Raw genomic sequence first — 24,321 nt, 5'->3', positions numbered from 1 at the left:
AGAGTTGCTGCTGTAGTCCTAAAATTAGAAATCTATATTAGACATCTAAACATTTGCAAGCACATAATTTTCTGCCTTCTGTAAAAAAAGATTTTTCTGAGAGATCTGTACAGACCTGTTGGCACAAAAGGTCTAAATCATCTTTTGAAAGGCATTGTCTTACTTGAGCTAGACTTTGGCATTTAATTAAGAAGTAGCCCACTCAATGGCTCCCATTTGTCAAATTATAAACAAAGGCTGTCAAAAGACTTTTTGCCGTATCAGTATTTTCAAACTTGACCAACCAGTTTTGTATTTAGAGGTTTAAAAAGTCACATAGTTACCCAGACCCCTGGTTTAGGTTCACAGGTGCCTTCAGGACTCTGTACCTGAGATTTGCTGAGTGCCTGGGAGCCTGGAAGCTCCAGGAACTGAACACTTGTCAGGATCATACCGTGAAGGCTTGTATTTGGTTACATGCTCTGGGGGCTGTAGCTGTCCCCTCCTTTCTCAGAAGATTTTTCCCTCTTACTTGGCTAAAATATAGCTTCAGATCTTTAAGTCACTAGGCTACAAGTAAAAAATATCACTTGAATTTATTCTTTCCAGTATTCTGAACTAGTCTCAGGGCTGGATGGCCCCCTCTTGGGAACAAATAATCCATTTCTGGGCATCTGCTAAGTCCTAGTAGAGAGCTACTGTTAACCTTGCCCACTGTCAATGTCGCTTGAAGAGCAGAAATAGTTTGACCAGGGAAAATATTTTTACCTAACTCAGATATGCATTCACAGAGAAATTTGGAACATTTTTGCCTTTATTTTCTGAGTAAAGAAGGGAAGTTTGGCTTAGTATTTTAGTGTGTTGATGCTAAGCATAGAATTCACTTTGTGAATTAAATAACTGCAATTCCATGCCAACAGCAAAGGGGAGATCTGCTCAGTGAGCCATAGGAGGAAACAGAAAGAGAAAGACTAGGTACTGTTGTTGATCAGTCTTTCCCCTCACTGGAAGACAGATCCTCCCCACATTCCTAGATGGAACACAAGGCTTTCAGTGAATATGATCACAGCGGCAACATTTGGGTATCGCTGCCATGTTAGGTTTTAAAATAACATCAGTTATGTGTACAGTGTAGGTATTACTGTAATGAGTGAGCTGGCATGTGGAAACAGGGAAATACAGGGACATATGGGGCAAATAAGGCACAGTTACCATGGTGGTACCTTTCCAGTTGAGAATCATAAAAGGAAATAATATTCAAGTGGCCATTTTAGCGCTTTGCTTAAAAATATCTTTTGATTCTTTCTCTATCTCTCCTTTTCTCTTCAACCTTTTCCTTTTCATGTGCTCCCCGCATCCTGCACCTTCATACAGTCAAATCATCTGACCTGGCCCGGCTGCTGGCTTTACTTAGCCTGCTCAGGGGTCTCATATCAGCGGCAAGTTCAGCAGGTGCTGAAGGCCCTTCCACTTCATCTCTCGCCGCCTGCTCTTCTGCTTTCTTCACCCCTGGCTCTTCCTGAGGCCCTGGCTGCTCTTCCTCGTGTTCCTCCTCCTCTGCTCGCACCTTCTCCTCTTCTGGTTCCTTGGCTTGCGCATACGATGGTAACCTCTCATCGAATGCCCTGGAGAGATCTTCCAATGGTCCCATCCCGATCTTCTCCTCAAACTCATTGTAGGCTGATGGAAGGGGGCTGGGCTCAACCCCTACTTCCGTGAGAGGGAAATAGTGGGACACTGGCTTCTCTTCTTCCAGCAGCTTGTAGCCTTTGGCCTTTGGGATGGAGGGGACTGCGATGGCGTGGAGGGGCTTCTCCGGGACCTCTCCAAGCTGCTCCTCTGCTGGTCTCCTCAGAGCCCTCCGGATTCTTTTCATGATCAAATGACTGATCTCCACCAGGTTGAGGAAGAGGGACACAGAGGCCACCACCAGCATGAACATAATGAAGATGGTCTTCTCCGTGGGCCTGGAGACAAAACAGTCCACAAGATTGGGACAGGGCCACCGCCCACAGCGGTAAAGGGGGAGAATTCGGAAGCCATACAGGAAGTACTGACCTACTATGAATCCCACCTCAAAGAGGGTTTTGAAAATGATGTGGAAGATGTACGTTCTCAGGAGAGTACCTTCCAGGCGAAACTTCTTGGTTCCATCAGGGTTGTTGCCTTTGTTTTGGTTTGGAGCCAGGGGCAGCTTCTCTTCATCCACCTCGGCTTGCTGGCGCCTCTCAGCTTCCTCCCTCTCTTTCCTCTTCTCCTCCATGCGGACGTGGTGCACAGCATGCCCGAAGTACATCAGTGAAGGGGTGGATACAAAGATGATCTGCAGGACCCAGAGCCGGATGTGGGAGATGGGGAAGGCCTCATCGTAGCAGACGTTCTCACAACCAGGTTGCTGGGTGTTGCACACAAAGTCTGACTGCTCGTCCCCCCACACGAGCTCAGCGGCTGTGCCCAGGATCAGGATGCGGAAAATGAAGAGCACCGTGAGCCAAACTCTCCCGATGACAGTGGACTGCTCGTTCACCTGCTCTAAAATGTTCCCCAAAAAACTCCAGTCACCCATTTCTTACGGTCTAAGGGAAGAAAAAACAAAGAGAGAGACCACACATTATGCTAAATTTTAAAGGTTTCAGGTTTCCCCGCTGATGTTTTTTGTTGCTTTCAATCAGTATTTCCCTAATATGCTTTGAGAACAGAAAGGCGGTCGCTTGCTTGCTGATTTGCCTGTTCACAATGATTTATTAGCAGGGGAAGGGCTGGTAAGCCAGATCAAGCTGCCTGCTAAATTCTTCCTTCCATGGCTCTAAATGGGCAATTACTTTTCAGCCAGAGAGTATATTTATCTCCTTTTGCAAGTGAGAGTCTTCTGTGGCACATTATAGGCTCAGTTCTGTGAGCCTGCTTAGATTTTGTACACGTACAAACACTCACCAGCACTACAGTGGAACAGATTTATCAGCAGGCAGCTGCAGTGGTTAGAAGAGAGGGTGAAGCTTTCAAGTACACAAGCACTTCTGCACCAGAACCCCTCACGGGTCGAACAGATCTCAAATCTACACCCATCTTGCACCTAAACAAACCTGAATTCTCTCTAGGTTGCAAATGTCAATTCTACTTTAGCAATCACTCTGTTAGGTAAGAACAGCAATTACAACACCATTACCATTAGTAATGCTGTATAAGCTTAACAACTACTATATAGATTAGTTTTGCTATACAGTGTATGTTATATGCAATATAATTATTTTATGCTTTTTGGACTATTCTTTGCATCCCCTTCTGAAGTTGGTTGCCACACTAACAGTGGAACCAACCTGGGGAAAACACCAATGTCTCTAACTGGGACCTAAAATGCTATTTGCTGTCTCTAAAATTGCCACTACCTCAGGTTAACACAGAGCTGGAAGCCAGCTGCAGCTAGACTATTGGAAAGCTAAGACAGTCATCCATTTTCAAGTAAATGCAAGTCAAATATTACATCTTTCATTACTTTGGCATGATAAGAAATTATTCCTAGGTCAGGGCTTCATTCTGCATATCCTGAACTTCCCACTGTATTGTTTCAGGCAAGGGAAGATCTATGAATGAGGAAAATAGAGATGAAAGTTGTTTTGTATGGGTTGATTTAACACATCACAGCAGTCTGAAGTCTCTGAGGAATGCAGAATATTACAGTGGCCCAGAAAGACTGACTTGTAGAGCATGACAAGTGGAAAAGGGAACGTTATTTGTAAAATTGCTGTTCACAGGGATCTGGAAGTTCATCTCTTAGATACTACCCCCATCTATAGTTCCGTAAATGCAGACACATACACAAGCACTGGGAAAAGGAAGGTACAGTCAACAGCATGAAAATCTGAGTATCTAAACTTCCCTCCTCCTTCAGATACCACTGGGATATATTTGTAATGCCTTATGTTATGACACACCAACGCTTACCAATCTGTTTCAACTACTCTGTGTACGTAGACACGCATAGACAAACACAAAAATATTGAGAATTCTATGGCTCAGGGGAATTTAACAAATTTTCAATTAGAAAAAAAAAAGATTATAATAGCATTTTGCTAAAGCATGGTGAACTCATATTCCTTGCCTTCAAACTTCACAATATTTTTACCCTGGACACCCTTGTTTGAAAATGAAGAACAGAACCCGGTACCTTCAGCTTGCACAAACACCTCGCGTACATAAGCAGCAAACATATAATTTAATCACCAAGGAAAATTGCTACTTTCTCAGTCATTAAAGTCGTGTAAAGAAGCGTGTTAATGTCAGCGCTTACATTAACAAGTCTAGCAGAAGATTATGCTGTTTACATACATTATCTAAACTGATTTAAACATCCTCTTTCTGCAAATTCACAGAGCAAAGTACACCCAACAGTTACCAATCACGTGCAACTCTGTAAAAAACATGACTACACACGGTACAAGCTTCATTGTCCCCCAGGCACCTCGGTTAACTCCATCTCTTTCTTTCCCCGTGAGTCACGCTGATATCTACACTACCATTTGAGCATTTCCACTGCAGCACACAAGAGCCACGTTCTAGGTGTGATAAACCTTATCACACAGAAAACTCACTGCACAAGAGGAGGGAAAATGTTTCCTGTCTAACTCCATCACACGCCTTGCTCACAGCTTGCTACGCTTGGCTAAGCCCTCCCTGAGATCACTTCCAACTGGCCACGTTCTTCACAACTCTGCCATGTCCATCCCCTCTGCTTTCTGCAAGGGAAGTGGTTTGAGGTTGCTCACTCGGTTCAACTGCGAGCAGCGATATTGGGTGGATGGATGATGAGTGGCACAACCAGCTCGAGTGTCGGGGATTCCACCCGCGAGCAGCGAGCCGCTCCAGCCTCAAAACAAGGGGTAAGCGAGGCGTTTAGGCAGTCACCTTTTCCCTGAGATTGCCTGCCACAAGGAAAGAGCAGGACTCTGCCTAAGCCCACTCAGAGCCGACAGATTGGTGGCTGCAGACCCCCACCCTGCGCTCCCAACGCCGCAACCTGCGCACGCTACCGGCGAAAGAGGCTGAGCGGGGTAAGGATGGTGAGCAAGCAACTTGCCGCTGTGAGAGGCTCCACCGAAGAAATGTGTCCCCCTCCTCTCTTGGCACTCTGCAGGGAAGAGTGAACTTTTGTCTCTCTTCTTCCCTACCCTAAAAGCCCCGATCTTGTCGCACGACTGAGCAGATATGACTGAATTGGCTCTGATGGTGGGTTTTAGTTGCCCTGCAATATTTAAGCTCCGAGCCAGACGGCTTTATGAAGTGAGTGACAGTCAGTGACGTGGGGAACAATAGGGAGAAAAAAAAATAGAGAGGCAGAGACACAGAGAGGAGAGTCCACTGAACATGAAAAAGCAGAGGGGGGAGAGGAACAGGCGGCAGGCAATGAAAACCTAATACATGCATAAATGGGAGTTTGCTCAGTTAAGCAGGGACCAAAAGCATCTCTGCAATTCCACTGCGGTTCAGCAGAGCTCTGTGCATGTCCACTGGTCTTTAGGTGTTGTAGTGTGGCAGGTGAAAAGGGAACACCAGCATCTCTGATAGTGGCAGCACTCATTGACTTAGTTTGTTACCCTACACCCAGCTCTGACAGACAAGTTGCATTACTGATTTTCAGGTAGATGCTTTGGTCTGCTCTTTAACATATTTTACCTGAAAAAAGCACCAGAAATGGGAAAACAAGATTATCAGTCAATATTAACCAATAGCTGAGAAAGACCAATTTTACAACCTTACCTCTCAGTGAGGCTGTAAATTTAGCTCTGCTTAGTTTTTCCTCCAAATGCATCTTGCACGTGCAGATGCATCAAGAATGTCTAAACCAAACTGTTTTGTTAAGGAGCAGAGCTGAATTCCAGCAGCCCAGCACACAGGAATGTCACCCCAGGCACACTTGCCTACCACCAGTCACCTGCAAAAATGCCAGAGAGGCCGCAGAAGAGAGGAATCACAGGCTCAGTAATGCATCCACAAGTACAACTAAATGCCCTGAGAGTTTTAATTAAAAGTCAAAGGCTACAACCTTACTCTGAGGTATGGCTTTTGTAGTCTTTCTGGAAGCATTGCTCAGAATGTGCTCCTGGTGCTCAGCTCTGAAGAAAAAGAGGATTACTGGAAGCAAGATTTGCTAAGCAGTGATACAGATGCCAGGCTCACAAAGTGATGAAGCAGCAAGTAGCTCTCATCTCTCTTTATGCAAACTCAACACTGAATTTAATTTCCCAGAATGGCATTGGGAGACACTCTGTCTCCAGAAATGCTGTCATTTGAATGAGATATTAAACTACAAGAGCCACAAAATTTTGTACCTTCAAACCAATGGCTTCAGGACACTCTTCTGTGTTTCTGGGCATTTCTGTCCATCTAAGTTCACAGCTTCATCTCAGGAGTTGTCTTCCCAAACAGCTTTTTGCCTGATTTGCAGAGCCCAAAGGTCCAAAGCACAACTGGAGGCAGAGATTATGTTTTTCAAACTGGATTTCAAAAAAACTAAAGCATAAGTGAGAGATGGAAAAGAATCATATTTTGCAAGAGGAACCAGTCTGGAGACACAAAAGAAAAAAAATCACCCTCAATGCATGTAGTTGGACTGAAAGTCATGTTCTGAACACCTTAAGAAATCACTCTCTTAAACAGGGAAGCAGTAGCAAATATGTTTTAGTCCATGCTACATAAAGCATGGGAACAGTCTTCCTGGAGAAAGGACACGCAGTGGAGAATTCACAAGTCCCAAGGACACAAAGTGAATAAGAAAAGGCATGGTTGGATCAATGAGAGGAGTAAGGGCAGTAAGGAGGAGGAAGGAAGACCTTTGTTGTTTTGCTTTGCATATACTACTGAGATAAACCAGTGTCAGCACATGAGTGAGTGGTCATCACTGCCACCCTCAACCCCTCTCTGGGAAGCAGTAAGAGAAGGAGGACTAAACAGTAGCACCAGCACTTTTAGAGAGTGCCTGGAGCTGGTGCATCACAGAAGGCAGGTGGTTCAGATGTTAAACTGCCCATTCCTTTTCAGACCAAAAATGTCTTTTTGGAAAAGTCAGCTCTAGCTGAATGTGCACATCCCTTTCTAGGCCTTTTCTCTCTAATATAATGAGCCAAACCCCAAATCTGGTAACTACATGGCTGTAGTCCATCTCTACATCACATGTAGCTACTATCAGAGACCTTTCCCATTAACCTTCTGTCTGCCTTTTGCTAACACTACCCAAATATCAAACATAGTCTGACAAGTTGCAGAACAGCTTGCAGTATGCAACTGATGCAGAAATTATATTCTAGTCTCTGATTACTGGGTCTGTGTTACCTTCATCCAAATGATCAGGCTGACTTTTCTTTGGTATCACAGAGTGCAGAGCCTTTAGCATGGGGCACACCCAGTTTGCAGGACATTTCTGGTTTGTGGAAAACCAGAGTGCCTTCATCTGGAGGCCTTTTACAGAGGCACCACTGAGCTCTGGGTCAGGCTCCCCAGCTCACTAGGGCCTCCTCCCTCTGAAGAAAAGGGTCTAAATGCAAATGAAGCTGGGCAGTGAGGAATTCCTCTTGTATTGGGGCTGTGCAGGGAAGTGGTTGTTTGAGATGGGCATGAAGAGGAGAGGGCAGAGCATGAGAAGAGCAAGAAGGAGACTGGATTCTCTTAGGCATCAGGGTAATGCTGGAAGTCAGGGCTACCTTTGTAGCATTAAAGCAGTGGCTGTGAAAGAAGGGAGTAGAGACCATAAAAGCAAAGGTCGGGAAGACTGCACCTCACGTGCAGCAGGTGACAGTCACTGAGTCTGCAAAAGAGCTGCAGCATTGACAGTGCCAGACTGAGGAGGGCAAACACTTCCAGCCTGTGCACCTGGCTTGGTATTTATGCTCTCATTAGGCAACCTGTAGATGTGCTGAGTACTTTCACCCCCAAAAAACAGTGCTAAAAATAGTAGCAGCTAGTGAAACTTAATTCTGTTAAAAACACTGTTAACTCATGGTAGCTTTTCCTTGCTTTTGGGACCTTTCCTGCCTTCAAAGAATCATGGGCATCTCCTGCACTTTTAAAATACTGTTTTCTCTGGAAAAGAAGTTTGCTTCATTGCTGACTTCTCAACCTCCAGCTGCTTTGAGGCTGGTGAGCTTCTGTCCCTGGCACCACCGAGTCTGCGAAGTCTCCACTGCAACTCAGCCTTTTGCTCAGAGACTGCGAGGTCACTTGGGGAATGCGGGTTTTTTCATTCCAAACGGATTTCCAACACAGACATGATGTCAGGACAAGGCAGGGCCATGCTATTGAACAGCTCTGTTCATGCATGATGGCAGATTGTGCGATTATATAGCGCACAACCCTGGATAACGATACCCCTCCCTCAAACAAAGTTATCTTCTGGGGATCTGCTTAGCTAGGAAGTGGCACACGCTTCCTGTTCTTCTGCTGAACACACAAACCTCTCCCTCATGGCTGAACACTGGGAGCATTCAGCCTCCCTACAAGAAGCTGGGACCTTCACCCAGCTCTCTAGTAACACGTGTCCTTGTCCATCCCAGAGCCAACGTGATCTGTCCTCTGATCACCAGGATCAGGCTCACAGATTTTATCATCTCTGCCACCTGCCGGTCTCAGAAATCATCTAAGTGCAGCCAGCCCTGGACAAACCTCTAAGCAGATCTTACTATGCCCCTGCAAGCCTGGCAAATGTCACTACCTGCATTTTTTAGGGCCAGGCTCGCAGATTTTCCCAGGACTCTCTTCAGGCACTGGTGGATATGAGTTACTGGGGAATATGTTCTGCTATGGAGCTGCAAGCAAACCATAAAGAAAAGAGGGGGAGGAAGATATAAAGCATTAAGGAGGAAGAAAATTGGAGAAATATGCAACAGGAGGGCAGGAACACAGAAGAGGTGAAGATGGGGCTGGGTTGTGCTGAGCCTCAAGTGGAGGATGAATACTTATGGGAAACATGTTTTTAATTTAAGGGATGGAACCAAGCTAGACAATTAATAAAGATAAGCAGGGCAAAAGTGGAATGTCTTTCAGTATCTGTTAAATGCAATTCTTCTCTGAAAATTACTGTTCTAGGAGGACCTGGGGAATTACAAGCCAGTCAGCCTAACTGTGATACCCAGAGAGATACTGGAACCAATTATGAAACAATCAATTTATAAGCAGCTAAAGGACAATATGCTGATAAGAAACTACCAGCAGGGAATTTGGAAGAACAAATCATGTCAAACCAAGCTAATTTCCCTCTTTGACTAACAGGCCTGGTAGATGAGGAGGAAATAGTAGGTGTAAAATACTTTGACTTCAGTGAACACTTAGAAAATATCTAGATTAGAGGCTCCCAGGGCAGCAAGCAAAGTCACCGTGCAGAGGGTACACAGGTTAAAGTACCATAATCAAGGGTGATTATCAGGGCTTCACTTTTCCAGCTGGGAGGATTGTGTCCCTGAAGTTCTTCAGTATTTCCTTGAGTGTCTTGGACAACAAACTAGAGGACAAAACAAAGAGGATGACAGCTGGGCTGGGGGTCAGCAGTCCCTCCTGAAGGCAGGAGGCTGAAGTGGTTGGAGTTTGAGAGGAGTGTGAGACACTGGGGAGCTGGGCTGCCTCTGCAGAGGTGACTGCACCAAGATCCAGCCCAGGAAAGGTGTCTGCACAGAACCAGGTGTGCTGCTCCAAACCCAATTGTGACTGGTCCAGCAGAGAGAGCTGGGGTGGGACCCAATGTGTGTCTGCTGAGATCCCCACAGAAGAGGACAGATCTCATCATGAGGTGCTTTAGTGCAGGTTTTGTGTATAAGGCAATGGAAGCAATTATTTTGTGTGTTTACTTGATACTGCTGAGCTCCCAGCAGCAGTGTGTCCACTCCCAGGCACTACATTTTACAGGAGATGCTGACAAGTTGGAGCAAGTCCAAAACAGAACAGCAAAATGATAAGAGAGGTGAAAAAAAAACCCATGGCTTATAAGGAATGGATAAAATAATTGAGTTTGTTTTCTCTAGGAAAAGAACAACAGGAGGGGAAGCATGATAACAGTCTTCCAGCACATTAACATTTGTTATAATGGGTGGAGAGACTAAACAGTTGTCCCCTACATCCACCAAAAGTAGAAGAGGAAATAATCAGCTTAATTTGCAATAAAAATGATATAGCTAAACATTAGAAAAACACTTTGCAATGGCAAGAACAGCAAAGCACGGCAGCACACTGCTTGGGGAGGCTGTAGAATCACAGGAGGTTTTTATGAAGAGGTAAACAAACATCTGTTAAGGATGATCTTACCTCATAAGCAGAAAAACAAGCAGAGGGAGAGGGAGGCTTTCTGAGGTCTTTGTCTCCATGGTTTTTGGGTAGGTCCAAAGACCTGAAGAAATCTCAGATAAATATTTTCAGTTGAAAAAAAAAAAGATAAATAGTGTGTTGGCACCAGTTTTGACAGCCCAGGCTGGGCACTGCGGGCTGTCCACACCTCCCAGTGCAATGCTGACCTGGGGGGACAGCAGCTCAGGCCTGGGAGCAGGCTAGCAGGGAATTCCTTGGAGTTCATTCCCTTCTCTGGAGTGGGGCTGATCAGCAGGGGCAGTGTGAAGCACGGTGGCGCTGCACTGCTTCCCACTGAGGGGAGCTATAAATGCGCTCTTTGCCTCCAGTGATGCGGATTTAGAGGTGTTCGCTGCCCATTAATCCATTTGAACCAATTCGCTCCGTTTTCTCGCCCAGCCCAGCCAGGGCTTTTCGCGGAGGAGCTGGTTTGAGCCGGGCAGGGCAGGAAGGAGGGGCACGGAGCTTGTCCCGGAGCATCCCCGGGAGCATCCCCGGAGCAGCCGCGGCGGCTCCGCTAGCGGGCGGTGCGAGCCCGTCCGTGCGCCGGTACCCAGGGATGCTGCGGGCACGGAACTGCACCGCTGTGCCTTCCCCCCACACCCCACCTTCCCTTCACTCAGCCCTTAAACCTCTTCTTCTTAACCACGGAGAACTTGTGGCGCTGCTGTAATGCGATTTTTTTTTACAATAGTTAAACAGATGGACTCAAACTGACGTGATGATCGTTTTGATGTCGCTAATTTTACCTATAGACTCGGTGTAAACTTTGTTGAAAAAGCACCCTTTTTACTAGTAAAATCTGTGTTTTCACCTGAACTTGCATCCCTTTTCCAGCTTCACAGGTATACCTGCTGACCTGCATGATTTTCCCTTTAATAATAACACACTTGATAATAGAAACTTCACTAAAAGTATAGCAATAGTAAAAATTTATTAAAAGTACAAAGAAAAGGTAAGGCAAAAAGGATGAATGCTCACATGTCAAAGGTGGGTGCTGTGCAAGGAACAGAAGAATACCCCTTTAGACACAAGATTTTATGGATCAGCATAATTTCACTTAAAACATGACCAGACTAATTCTAGAAGCACAGACCTTTACAAGAGCGTGTTGGTTAGGAATTCCAAGTTCTCCGAGCATATGCAATGGCATTTCTGAAGAGCACCTCACAGGCAGATTGTTAAACATGCATTATGCAGCCATCATGCACAAAATGCCTTTCCCTAGGCATTCCATAAAACCTCTTCTTACCTGTCCCTTTCTCTGTCTCCTGCCTAAAACCTTCCCCCTGGTCACAGAGGTGAGCAGATATAAAAACACAGGCATGCTGCATACTCAAGTGGTCCATGGACTCAAATTTCTCTCAGCATATATTTGAGGTTATGGCCCTTCCAGCAGTGCTGAGATCCTCAGGAGAGGAGCAGAGGAGCAGCTATCAGGAGTTGTGAGCTATCAGGCCAGTCAGGGAACATTGCTGCTTACAGCCAATCTGGGCTCTGTGAAGTGGATCCAGGGAAAGCAGTGACAAGTACCTGATAATACTTCTGGTAATAATTAATTGCTCCAGGTCTGCCAGTAAAAGAGGAGCTAATAATATCTCCCAGCCTCTTGAGGGGATCTCCATATGTTTGTTTTATCAAGACTTTTTGTGCAATCTCTTAACATTCCCAGTCAGAAGGAGCTAGAAGGGACAAAGCTTCTGAAAGAACATTGTATGTCTGGAAGCATCCCGTATTACCTCACTGTCAATGAGGCTTTTTGCCTTCCAGTTTCTGATGGGGACTCATTCCCTGCTCCTTTCTCACTTTTTCTGGGCTCTTCTTACACCACCAAGGCCTGCCTTGCTGAGTGGTAGGCTCAGGGCTGTCAGAAACCTTGTCACCACCCACTCTCCACCTTTATCTCCCTGCCTTCATTTCCACACCCCAGAATGACACAGTGGAGGTGCACTTTGCACACAAGGTGTGAAGGTGGCCCAGGAGAGCTCACCAGCAGGCCAGGGCAGGGATGGGGATGGCAAAGCAGGCCATTATCTTGTATCATTATCATGTTCTTCCCATCCCAAGAGATGTGCATACCTGCTGTGCACTTTGGCTGACCTCAGCTTCCCATTTCCCACAGCACAGCATGTTCCCAGCCTCTCTGGGGAGGACATCCATGGGGATGGTTCCTGTTTTCCCTGCCCTTTCAGTCTTCCTGAGCCTGATATAATTGTTTCTTTGGGCACAGTGTAAAAGATGCCAGCAAGGAACGGAAGCCTCTCATGCCTCAGCAATTCATTAAGAAGGAAAGGAGGTTACTGAACTTGGAAGCTGTTGAGCCAGTCCTTCTCCTTTCCTGATCAAGAAGACAACCTGTCCATAGACTCATCATTCATCCAGAGGTGTTCAGCATTCACTGAGACAATTTGGCTTCAAACTAATAAACAGCCAGATGGAGGGAGTCAAGGATTGTCTGTGTACAGACCTGCCAGAAAACAGAGGTGAGAGAGCCAAAGGGCTTCTGCAGTTTGGAGAGGCCTGGAGAATTTTTTCTTCATTATTTCCAGAAAACTTTTGCAGCCCCGTTACTGCTCAGAGAATATGATATTCTTAGGAAGAATATTGATTAAAGCATATCAGGATCCTTTTAAAAGAAGCATTAAGACTCTCTGGGGTCTCCTGTCCTTTGTGAAACCTGGCAAAATTTTAAGGAGGCAAACTTCTAAATCCCACCTTGGCACAGTAACTGTTGAATACTCTTCCATGTGCCCTGAATGATGAGGCCCCATCCTTGTCTGATTGATCAGCACTATCTCAGTGAATGCAGCTATTACAGGTCATTCCTCAGCAAAACATAGGCAAGTTTTTTAATGGGCTGTGTCTCTCCAGTCCCCAGAGCTCTGAAGCAAGAACAGGAGCTGTAATATTTCTGTCTGCCCCCCTGCTTTGGCCAGGGTGCAGCAGGTTTGGTGGGTTTCTGCTCCCCCTGAGCAGTGCTGAGTTTATGCAGCTGCAGCCCTGACTCTGCCTTTCAAAAGCTGCCTTCCTTTACAGGAGCACAAAATAGAAGTCAAATCCATTCCAGTACATCCTCTTTAGCTGCATACAATTGTGGCATTCCTTTCCAGTTTATATTCATCAAGACTTTGCCTGCCCAGGGGACTACAGCTGTAAGGCACTGGAATAAATGCTGGCATGGTTTGTAAGACAATATTAAAATCAATAGGTATAGCCCTAAGACAGACTGAGTGGGGCAAAAATAAAAGTATTTGCTAGCTTGTTTGTGACTTTGAATCACAATTTCCCAGTTATCAGTATTCAATATTTGGGAGTTGGTGCTCCAGTAATAGGGCTAATGATTTGGAAAGATAACCAAGAAACACTGGGATATTGCAGCACTGGTTACACAAGCACTCACCAAAGAAAAAACTTAAGTTATTGCTTAGTTTAAGGCATGGTGATGCTGCTGACTCAATAAACAGCCTTGGGGATTTTTTCATGTTCTTAACTTTGCTTCCTCATTTGGCAAACTTTAAATCCAAACTGAACAAAACTTCTATTTCCCTTAACAGGATGGGTAAAGTGGTGGCAGAAACGAGAGGCTGGTAGCAAGTTCACTGATCCCCAGCTCTCTGCACTCTTATATGAAAGCAGGAGGAGGTCCAAGCTGGTAATGCAATGCTTTAAAAGATGTTGCTTTAGAAAGTCCCATTTCCCAGCCCTGAAGAGAATTCTGGGCTAAATAAACACAAAGAAAGTATTTAAATAAACAAACATAAATAATCACTAGAAACTGCTTAAGAATCATTTACAAGGCACTAAAAATACACAACTCCCTGGTAAAGAAAGAATAGTGCAACTGAAAAAAGCACAACCTAATGAAAAATTGAAAGGAGGCAGCTTTAAGTAAGTAAAGCATAACACATGTAGCAAACAGTATGAGAGAAGCTGAATATAAATTAGAAGATAAGAATGGTAAAAAAAAATATGATGGAGGTGAAAGGGGGGGGAGACTGACAAAGGGTTTTTTTTAAAAGTAAATTAAGATCAGAATGAGTCCAACTCATAGTATTCATCTGCTATCAGATGGAAATCTTAGATTATTCAATAACAATGCAGAGAACAACAAAAGGAATCAATAAATACTCCTGTCCTACTGCTGAGAGGAAAGAAAGCTGATTAAGACCTTGCTAATGACATGTCTATTTTTATTGTATCTCAGAGGAGTTAAATACCACCTACTAAAAATCAGGCATTTTAAATCACCAGGACTAGGTACCTTGCACTGAAAATTTCTAACTTTCTTTAGTTTTGGATTTGTTTGGGGTTTTTTTTCATAAGCTGCATACACAATTCCATTACTATATTGATCTTCTGTACTTCTTGATGCAATGGGTAAATCCCAAGGGAAAAGAAGAAATCCCATAGTCTGGCATTTTGTGAAGGCTATGTAGAAGGGCACAATTATTTTATAATTATCTCATAATTAGTCACAGGTAACTACAGACCTGTGATAGGATCTTAGACCTGAACTAAATAATGAAGTGGCTAACGAAGAACACAGGGAATAAAAAGAGAGAAATATAACTAGGGGCAACCAACACGGGTTTATAGAGAATTCACCCCCACTGAACTGTGTTCCTACTTTTCTCTGAGGAAATTGCATGTGCCATTGTTAAATATAACAAAGCTTGTACAATATACTTGAGATCCTGGAAGGCAGTTTCCCTTCTATCATGTGACACTATGATTAAAGAACTTGCTTGGCATAAAAATAAGACAGCAGTCATTAAACAGACTATAAATGACCTATCAGACTGGTTCCAAAACACAGCTGAGGACTGGAAGTGTGATTGGGGTTTCTTTTATAGTGTGTTTGTACCAGGATCCTGGAGGGTGCTTGGCATCAGGATATTTCAATCAACAACCTGGAAGAAAACATCAAGCACTTCACAAAAGTCCCCAAGTCCTGGGGAGGGGTGGATCATGAAATAGGGGACTGCTCATGCACAGCACACCTGATGGCTCCCAGGGCTGCACAAACACAGACTGGGTTTGCTTTAGCACAGGGCAGGGAAGGTCAGTTCCTCCCTTCTGCAGGAGACCAGCTGCAGCTCTGCTGGGGAGTACTTTGTCCCAGGAAGCAGTGACTCCCTGGAGGGCTCTGAGCTCCAGGTAGCTGAGGAGCTGCACGTGAACTCCTGCTGCACATCCTAGGGGTGACACGTAGAGGCAAGGTGAATACACCTCAGTGCTGCCTGGTTTATCCTCCAATTTTAATGTAAGCCCTCTGCTGTCAAAAGCTTCTGTTAGGTGTTCTCCATGACCCCTAATTCATCAGATTAGAAAAAGAGTGCTTATTTTCTGCTTCAAAAGGCAGCTTATTTTAATGACTACCTGCCAGCTTGAATGAAGAAGGTGTCAAGGTACCCCCCAGAAGTGTCTTCTTACCTTGATCACATGAGATTGCAGATCTACACATGGGCTGCTGGTATGTAACCCTAAGGGCTCAAATTTGCTCATCTCCAGCCCACCTCCCAAAAATAATTCATGCTTTGTGAGGTACCCCAGAAAGCAGAGTCACAAGTGGTGAAGTGCTGCATCATCGTGAGGATTCTTACTCAGCATGAGGGTGCCAGCAACCTCCTGTTTGGTATTGCACCATTTCAGCCCCTTTGGGGCACAAACACCAGTCCTGGAGAGCTGTCGATGAACCTACAAAGACTTCTGAACACCTTGGAGACAGACACTTGCAAGAAGAAGTGTCTTACAACTCTCTGATTCCTAAGACCAGTCAGTGATGAATCTCAGATGTCAAAGGCTGGAATCACCACATTTCTCTGCCAACTAGTCCACTCTGTTGCATTCTTTGAATGTCAAAGCAAGGAAAACACGGGTGTCTTCGAAACATCAGTCCTGGGAAAACCAAAGACTGCCAAAGAATTTAAGGAAAGGTTCTTTGTTCAAGGAAAGGATGCCTGACCTTGTCTGGGCAGAAAGGTTTCATTCATGGAACAGCAGAACAAAATAAACAATATAGGGTTTCTCCTATAGGGCAGGCTGAGGCTGGGACTTCTAGAGACAGCATTTAATCTACAGTGTGTCCTTAGAGAGGAGATGGAGCTTCTGTAGACTGCCATGAAAGGAGGTCTGTGAAATTGCCAAGAGATTCTGATGATCCAGGCCCAACTCTCCCTTTCAGACAAAGTATTTAACGGTGACAAAAGTAAAGATGGGTGTAGGCACACCGCTCATCCCTGACCCATGGAAACCAGTGCCATAGGCTGGGCCTAAGCCCTGAAGGACTGCATTTTTTTATCCAAGAAGTTTCAACAGCTGTGTGTTTGCTACAGAGGGGAATGGTCTTCTAGGGAAGGATTTCTATCCAGGCAGCAAAGTCCCCATGCAGCAGGGACATGTTCTTAATGACTCATTAACTCGGCTGTTTTGCACAGCAATAAGCCCTGGATGAGGAAAGAGCCAGAGAGGGGTGGGGTGGAGCAGAGTTCCCTGCTTCAGATCTGACAAAACCTTTCACCTTTACTCCTCACAACCAGATCTCCACCTCGGTGGCATAAGCCATCCACGAGCACAGCCAGCTCTGGCACCACTGGAAACAAAACCACAGAACATATTTCTGTGGGGCATATTTCTGGCAAGAGCCACCAAGGCCAAAGGCTGCAGGGCTTGGAGAATGTCTCCTGGGGCCCACTGTGTGAGCACAGCCGTGCTGACCGCGTGCTGGGCTGCAGCGATAACATTGTGTGCCGAGGTTGGCACGCAGTCCAGGTGAAGTCACAAGGGGAAAAAGCTTCCACAGATCCTCCCTCGCACGCCCCACCCAGCCAGCCCTGCTGCCCTGCCTGGCTTTCCTCTGCTGCCCTGGGCTAGCTGGCTCACAAGTGGCCATTGTGTTTCCTAGGAAGTTCTGTTGCTGTTAGAGCAAGGACCTGGCTGTGTGCAAAGGCTCAGAGCCTCAGCTGGCACCTCTTGATGCTGTCCCAACCTCCACCTGCATCAACACCCATCCTTCTCCTGCTCTCAGACCTCATTTCTAATGGTACATTGCACCTCTGATTCTTCCACAGGCACAGACTTGGCCTCTGACAAAGTTTAAGTCTGTGGGGAATAAGGTAATAAATAAAGCAAAACCTGGCATCATGGGGAATAAAGCTCTTCCACCAAAAAAATAAATAAGATGTTCATTAAGGTACCAGAAGGAAAAACTCATTCTGGTTTGGCTATGAAATACAAGAGAGTAACAAGGTTTAAAGTTTGAAATGTTTGACAGAGCCACAGATGATGGTATGTAAAAAGAATGCCTTGATTTGGCTAGAAGAGAATTAAAGCACCATTGATAGATGACAATTAGTCATCACTGAGCACTTCACTGGACACTAATGAAGCTTCATTTACTTTGGGATATCAGTGCAACATTACCCAATAAAAAGTGAACCAAACACTGGTGAGTGTTTTTAGGGTTTTTTTTATCCAGTTTCATATTCCTGTTTTTGGGTCTTAGTGCCCCTCAATCCACCATACCATAGGAAGTTTGTTATCCTTGTAGGTATATCTAGACAGTGAAAAGAGTTAGCCTTCAGCTTTCCCTTTTCACTCCACCTCTTCAACCTCTTTTACTGGAAGGCACAATTCCAATTCTCAGGAATTGTCCCTGAAACCTCTTCCATCCAGGAACTACCAACAAAAGCACTGAACAGAGTACATGGGAAGTGACATGTTGGAGCTAAATCACACACACTCAGCCCTTCCTAGAACCATTCAGTTTGAGGTTATTTACTGGAATCTGCCCGAGTTCCCCCAGCTACAGCATCCTCCTGGAATTTTGCAGTCAGCCAGTGAGCTGCACTGGCCTCCACTCCTTCCAGAGACAAACTTGCCAACTGATAAATGTACCCTGTGTTCCTTATTCTTTGACATGTGACTTACAGCAGCTAATGTTATGCTTGGCACCATATTTCTGAATCATCCAGACTATTGCAGTAATGTTTTCTTGATTTGTGGTTGGGATTTTATTTTTGCAGATCACTGATTTTTGAGTCATTCCTACTCATCAGTTACTATCTTGCTGTCTTGCTCAATAGCATTCAGCCAAAAATGACTAGCTTTCCTATGTTTACTCCTCCTTACAGCTACACATCTCCACCCATTTGGAGGACTGATGGGTTCCCCATAAAGTCCTAACACCTGCATGACAAAAAACCAGCAACAACAAACCTCTCTAGAAGCATTGTAGTAGCACCATCTATTCCTGGCTCAGCCTACCTCATCTAATTTGATTCTAAGAGCTTTAAGTAAAGTCAACATTTGATGAGTGTTCCTGTAGAGCCTACCACAAACAGGTCCCTAATGAAGAAAGTTTTCTCCTCTCTGGCTGGGACAAAAACAAGCTCCAGCACACTCTCAGCTCCATCCTGTGTCAGAAAACCAGTCTCAATGCACACTGAAATACAGATTTTCCTGGGCACCAGGAAGATGCATGACTTGCAACAGGGGAGGGGAAACAGGAGGTTAGATAGTCACAGTTTTCTTTATGCTGTTGTAAACCCAAACCTCTTCTCACATCTTTTCAGTTGTTAAATACACAAGTATGGGATTACATTCCCGTGCCTGGTTATCTCAGGGGCAGCACACAAATAACAAATAAGCAAATATTGATAATGATAAATAATGATAAATAAATAAATAAAGATTCCTTGACTTCCAAGGGATTTTTTAAGATTAACTACTTAACCCCTAATTTCACCAACACTAGCTGGCTAATGAGTAAGGTGAGGCAACAACCTTGGTTGGTAAGATTCACAGTGGAAAAAAAAGGAATTTCATCCCAGGGAGGAAAAGGGCTCCTGGATCTGGCATCTTGCCATGCAGATTTCCCATCTGGGACAGGGTCACATAGTCTGTGCCTAGAAGAATATCTGAAGTTTTACCTTTTACTGTGGGATCACTGTAGAAGAAGGTATGAAATCCCATTGTTTTGCTCTGTGTAAACAAAGGGTCCAGGTGAAGCAGGTCCTACCTGGACAGGCACGTTTCCCCCCACTGTCATAGCTGATGAGTGTGAGAACAAACAACCTCCTAGAATATTTTAGTTCAGCTATTAGGAACACTTCTGTTCCTGCATCATCCAAGTGGTTTGCATTTTAGCAAACTAGGGCCAGGCAAAACAGAGCAATGCCTTACAAATAATTCCAAGGCACCAACTCCCTGCATAGTCTGCACCCCAAGGAATGGCTGTGGCCTGTGCTGACAGGCTCATGGAGATTTTAATGCCAAAAGCCTACATGGCAAGAACAGCTTCAGAGACTCAAGCTGCAGCACCACCGTCTTCAAGCTAGCAGGGGGGTTAAGGATAAACATCCATGACTACTCCATGTGGCACTTCCCCTGGAACTCACAAAGTAAAATACCAAATGCATTCCCTTGCTCATATCAACATTCACATTACTTTGGGGAATACAGGCTTACTCAGAAATCTGATACAGAGGAGCCAGACCATGCTAGAGCCACAGCACCTCCCCCCAGATGAATTCAGGATCATTACACAGGTGATAAATTCTACTCTCATTGAGAGAGCAGCAGGGCTTGGGGACCCATCATTTGTGTACTTGCCCCCACAGAGGCCCTTAGCATAGCTAGCTGAAAAAATACAGTGTTTATGGAGTGTATTTAATGGCTGAGACACTTCTCCATTGTATAGAACAATGCTAATAGCTCCCCCACCTTTGCCTAATTATTTTCTTCCTCTTTCCTGCTTTCTTTTTGTTTTGACTCCTCCTTTCTGTCTCTGTTTCAGCTTGATAGGACTTTGATTTTTTTTCTTTGCCCCATGACTCTGTCTTCAATACCATCTTTTTAGATGACCTACACCAGTAGCACTGGGCACTTCTGTCCCCACAAGTGATGGGCTTCCTCCTCCCTACAAAAGCATATCTCAGTAGTATTAGACCTGTTCAGAAAAGCAGAACAACTCCTGAGTACTCTTAGATTCTTATTGTTTCATACAGGAAGAGCCTTTTTATAGCCTGCAGCTTGCAGGGAATTTGAAATGCCTTCTCCTTCCACTTGGAGGGCAAGCAGCTGAAGAGAGCAGGAATCCTGCCTCCCCTCACAAATGTCTTGGCATTCCAGATACCAGCCTTACCTTTAGATCCTGCAGCCCAGCAAATATGCTATCACATATCCCAGTGTTTACCCAGCTATGCAATCCGATAGGCCACCTATATTGAAGGGGGTGATTAACATCTAAGAAGGGCTGGGAGGTGACTTTCCACACATCCATGATATATTTTTGGAAGGGCAAGGCAAAGCCAGAAGGTCTTCCTAAACTCTTTGATCATTTAAGTTTCTGGTTACCAAATAACCATCAGTATCCTTTCCATAAAGGCATTTATTCTTAGCTGCACAAATTCCCATCCCCACTTCTTCCTAAGCTACATTTTTCCTCCCAGCCACCCCATCATCCCTCAGCAGCTCCAGTAACCCATTCCCCAAATGCTCTCCTTTTCCTGACTGAAAACATACCATGCATCTTGCTTTCTGCACCCTTCTCTCACCTTCTACAACATCCCAATCACTTGACATGAGCAGCCAGCAGGACACACTTTGAAAACTTTCACTTCTAAGACTTCCACACAAAGAAAGTAAGAGAATCTACTTAATTCATGGATTTCTCATAGCTTCTCTCATTCCCCTGACAGTTGTACAGCTGTTATTCTCACATCTGCTGCTGCTAACTAGACTTGTTTTTAGCAAAGCACAGCAGGAGCTCAAGAAACCCAATTCTGTAACAATACCAGAAATACTCCTCCACTTTCATTAAATTCATGTTCTGCTTTTTATTTTCTCTATTCCCTTTTTCTCTTCCTCCTCCTCCCTTTTTTGCTGGCATGGTGAACTTTTTCACTAGGTCAGCAGTTCAGCTGGTAGCTCACATCCCCTCAGTGCTGCACGCAGAGTGGAGGTGGTGGCACTGGGTGCCTCAGAAGAGCCCCAGTAAATACCAGCACCCTTAGGGGATGCCACATCAGATATCCATGGAAAAACAGCTGCTGAGGGCATGGTTTCATAAGGACATGGATATCTCACACCGACCTGTAGCACGTGAATCCATCTGAAAATGGGACTCACCACCTCGCTGTCTTTCCTGGTTTATGTAGAAAATGCAGGGGGATGTGTCAAACCAGAAAAAAGTGATAAAATTATAGCAAGTCAGGCTGGTGGTGATGTGGCCCAGTAATTAATTAATTAGGATGTTTCACTAGAATGTGGGGGAAAAACAAGAAAAAAAAAAATCAAGATCAACACTTCCTCCATTTGACCTCAAGTGTCTTAGACAAAAGGCTCTGCCCTTAAGGCTGGAGCACATTCTAGAATGAAATTCACTCAAATCTGAAGTGGAAGCTCCCTTAAAATTTGAAAGAAAAACCTATATGAGATATAGCCCTGACAGAGGGAGAGGCAGAGGGATCCCAGTGGACAGAAGCAAGAGCCAGACACCACCCCCAGGCTGTTAGAAAACACAGACTTTGAGGGCATCACTGACAGAGACCAGGTGGTACCAGCAGCACTGGGAATCCAAGTACTGCTCTCAAAGGGCTTACAGTGGGTGCCAGGTGGCAACAAACACCTTAGCATTCCCTTGCCTAACTCCTGGGTGGGCAGACAATCAGTATTCACGTCAAGGGGAATTAGCCATTCACTGTTTTCAAGGCACTGTGCTCTCAATCCTGCCTAGTGTGTGCAAAAAAACAAAATTTAAAAGACCAACAATATTGAAGCGCAGTATAATAAATTGTGAAGGCTTGGAAAAGAGGCATAAAGGAGTTTTTCAATCAAACAGCATAGACAAAAAGTCAGGTTTCAGAGGAAAAGATGGTGAGATTTTATAGGTTTATATGCAAGACAGAGCTGAGACACAGTAAAAGGTGTGGGGACCTGAATGTCAGTGTCAGGGAGAAGAGCAGAAGTGCTGGGGGTGATGAAGGGTGGTGGTCTTGGGAAAAGGCCCAGGTTTCCCACACAGAGTTCCAGATGCTGGCAGGGGGTGAGGGAAGATTGGAGAAATGATGAGGCTCTGAAATATAGAGATGCTAGTACAAGATGTTGGGCAGAAACAAAAGAAAGCAGCAGTAAGAGAACAGCACAGAAAAGATCAAAGTTGTTGAGAAAAAAGTAAGAGACTTCTAAAAGTGACTGGGGCAAAGGCAACTAGATATTCCTGTGGAAAGAGCTTTGGGACTATGATTTTGAAAATAAACTTTGAGGTATCCCAGCAAGTATTGGAGAATAAGAACTTGGCAAAGCTCATGTCAACACAGGGAATATGGAAGGAGTTTGTTCCATCCTGCAAGTTTGCAGCATGTGGAAGTGATTACAGGGATGATTCCAAGAGCAGTGCTATATAAGAGATCTGGGATAATAACATTCAATGAATAACATAGTACAGAGAAGAGCTGTAGCCAAAGAAGAAAAGAATATGCCAAGAGCTGTATAAGCCTATTTTCTGAATAAGATGTAAAAGAAGAACAGCAAGTCAAATTGAAACCTTTCCTTGATTTCCATGCAAGTTTCTGTTGTTAACTATAATTCCTTTCTCTAAAGAAGTCCCTTGTTGCACCTTTAATCACTTAGAATACTTGGACTAGTAAAGGCAAAGTCAAAACTTCAACCACGAAAAAAAGTAAAGGACTTTGACTGCAGGTTCTGTGCTAAAAACTTTAGAGGTTTTTCTCAGCAATCATAGATTTTCTCTCCAGTTCAGGAAGAAGGACACTAAGTTTAAGAGCCTTTAACTTTTTTTAACAAAATGAAATTAAAATAAAGGAAAATAACATCTAAATTTCACACTCAGAAGGAAAATTCTTCTTATGTTTCATTGTTCTCCTGTAGTGACAAGATACTGTTCACCAGTTTGGCAGCAGCTACAGATTTCAAAAATCACATACCTGCTCAGTAGATGCTCAGGTTTTATATTCAGGGGCTCTCAGCTCAAACCCATCAAGAGGGCTCTCCAAAATGTATCACTGCAAGTTGCTCACCTGTGAAAAAAAAAATTAAAACTGCCTTTAAAAATTTCTGTGGGCCCACAGGTAGGCCTAGAGGTAAGGTAATGTGGGAAAATAATGCCCTTTTTTAGTGATAACTAAGGTTGTATGAGAACTATTTAGGTGGTTAGCACCCCAAGAGAAAGAAATGTTATTACTAGAGAAGAAAGAGAAAAAAAAAGAAAAGGAAAAAAAAAACCACCCTGGGCATTCCTTCCCAACTCTATTGTTTGTCGCTCTGAGAACTAACATCCTGCAATCACTTCACATGGCTCACACTTCCAACTCTGGGAAAGTCACAGCGAGCCCAACTTTTGCAAACCCTTATTCCAACCCAAAATCCACCTGCTGCCGAGCCAGTCCCACCGTGGAGACCATCCCACCCTGCCTCATCCCAGGTTTAGGAGCGTTCCTTTGTTACCTTGGTGTTCCCTGGAGCCCTGGGCTGGTGGCTGGCAGTGCAGGCTCCCATGGTGTGCAAGGATTTCTGCAGGGCTGCTCAGCAGATCCCCCCGGCCGTGGCATTTTATCGGCGCTGTGCGCGGTGAGCACGGACACGATAAGGAAGCGCTAAAAGTCAACGAGGTGCCACTGACAAGGGCTGGAGCTGGGCTCACGCTTCCCCACGGGCCACGTGTGTGGTGACACTGAGCAGCCCAGGCTCCTTCTCACCAGCTGCTGCCTTGGAAGGAGGCACCTTTCACCCTCTCCTCCGTCCGTCCGTCTGTCCATCCCATCTCCACTGGAAGCTGCCACAACACCAGCCCTGCAGTGAACAAATTTTTTCTTATGAAACACCCATGGGTGCCTCACAAAGAGATTTTTCTTTGCTCAAACACGCTCATGGACATGTCCCCTGGTTGCTTCGTGCTTGCCCACTATTCCCTCCCAGGGAGGAAGGATTTGCTGCCCAAAGTGATTTCTTTCCCAGCCAAGCACTCCCATCTGCCCGGAGCAGAGCCCCCAGCCCCCA

General features: G+C 44.9%; 1 protein-coding gene across 1 annotated transcript; it reads right to left on the bottom strand.

Moving 5' to 3' along the window:
- Window positions 1-538: 538 nt before the first annotated feature.
- GJA8 (gap junction protein alpha 8) lies at window positions 539-23,319 on the bottom strand. Its single transcript, XM_033052355.1, has 3 exons — window positions 23,250-23,319; window positions 6,306-6,486; window positions 539-2,555 (listed from the first exon to the last, which is right to left on the bottom strand). The coding sequence occupies exon 3, from the start codon at window positions 2,543-2,545 to the stop codon at window positions 1,346-1,348; it is 1,200 nt and encodes a 399-aa protein (XP_032908246.1). The 5' UTR covers window positions 2,546-2,555; window positions 6,306-6,486; window positions 23,250-23,319; the 3' UTR covers window positions 539-1,345.
- Window positions 23,320-24,321: the final 1,002 nt, after the last annotated feature.

This window comes from Catharus ustulatus, chromosome 2, assembly GCF_009819885.2.
Source record: "Catharus ustulatus isolate bCatUst1 chromosome 2, bCatUst1.pri.v2, whole genome shotgun sequence".
NCBI classification, from domain to species: Eukaryota; Metazoa; Chordata; class Aves; order Passeriformes; family Turdidae; genus Catharus; species Catharus ustulatus.
This window is presented reverse-complemented; position numbering and strand designations above follow the sequence as displayed.

Coding starts and splice junctions, on each gene's coding strand:
- GJA8 (XM_033052355.1), bottom strand. CDS start 2,545: ATGGGTGACTGGAGTTTTTTGGGGAACATTTTAGAGCAGGTGAACGAG.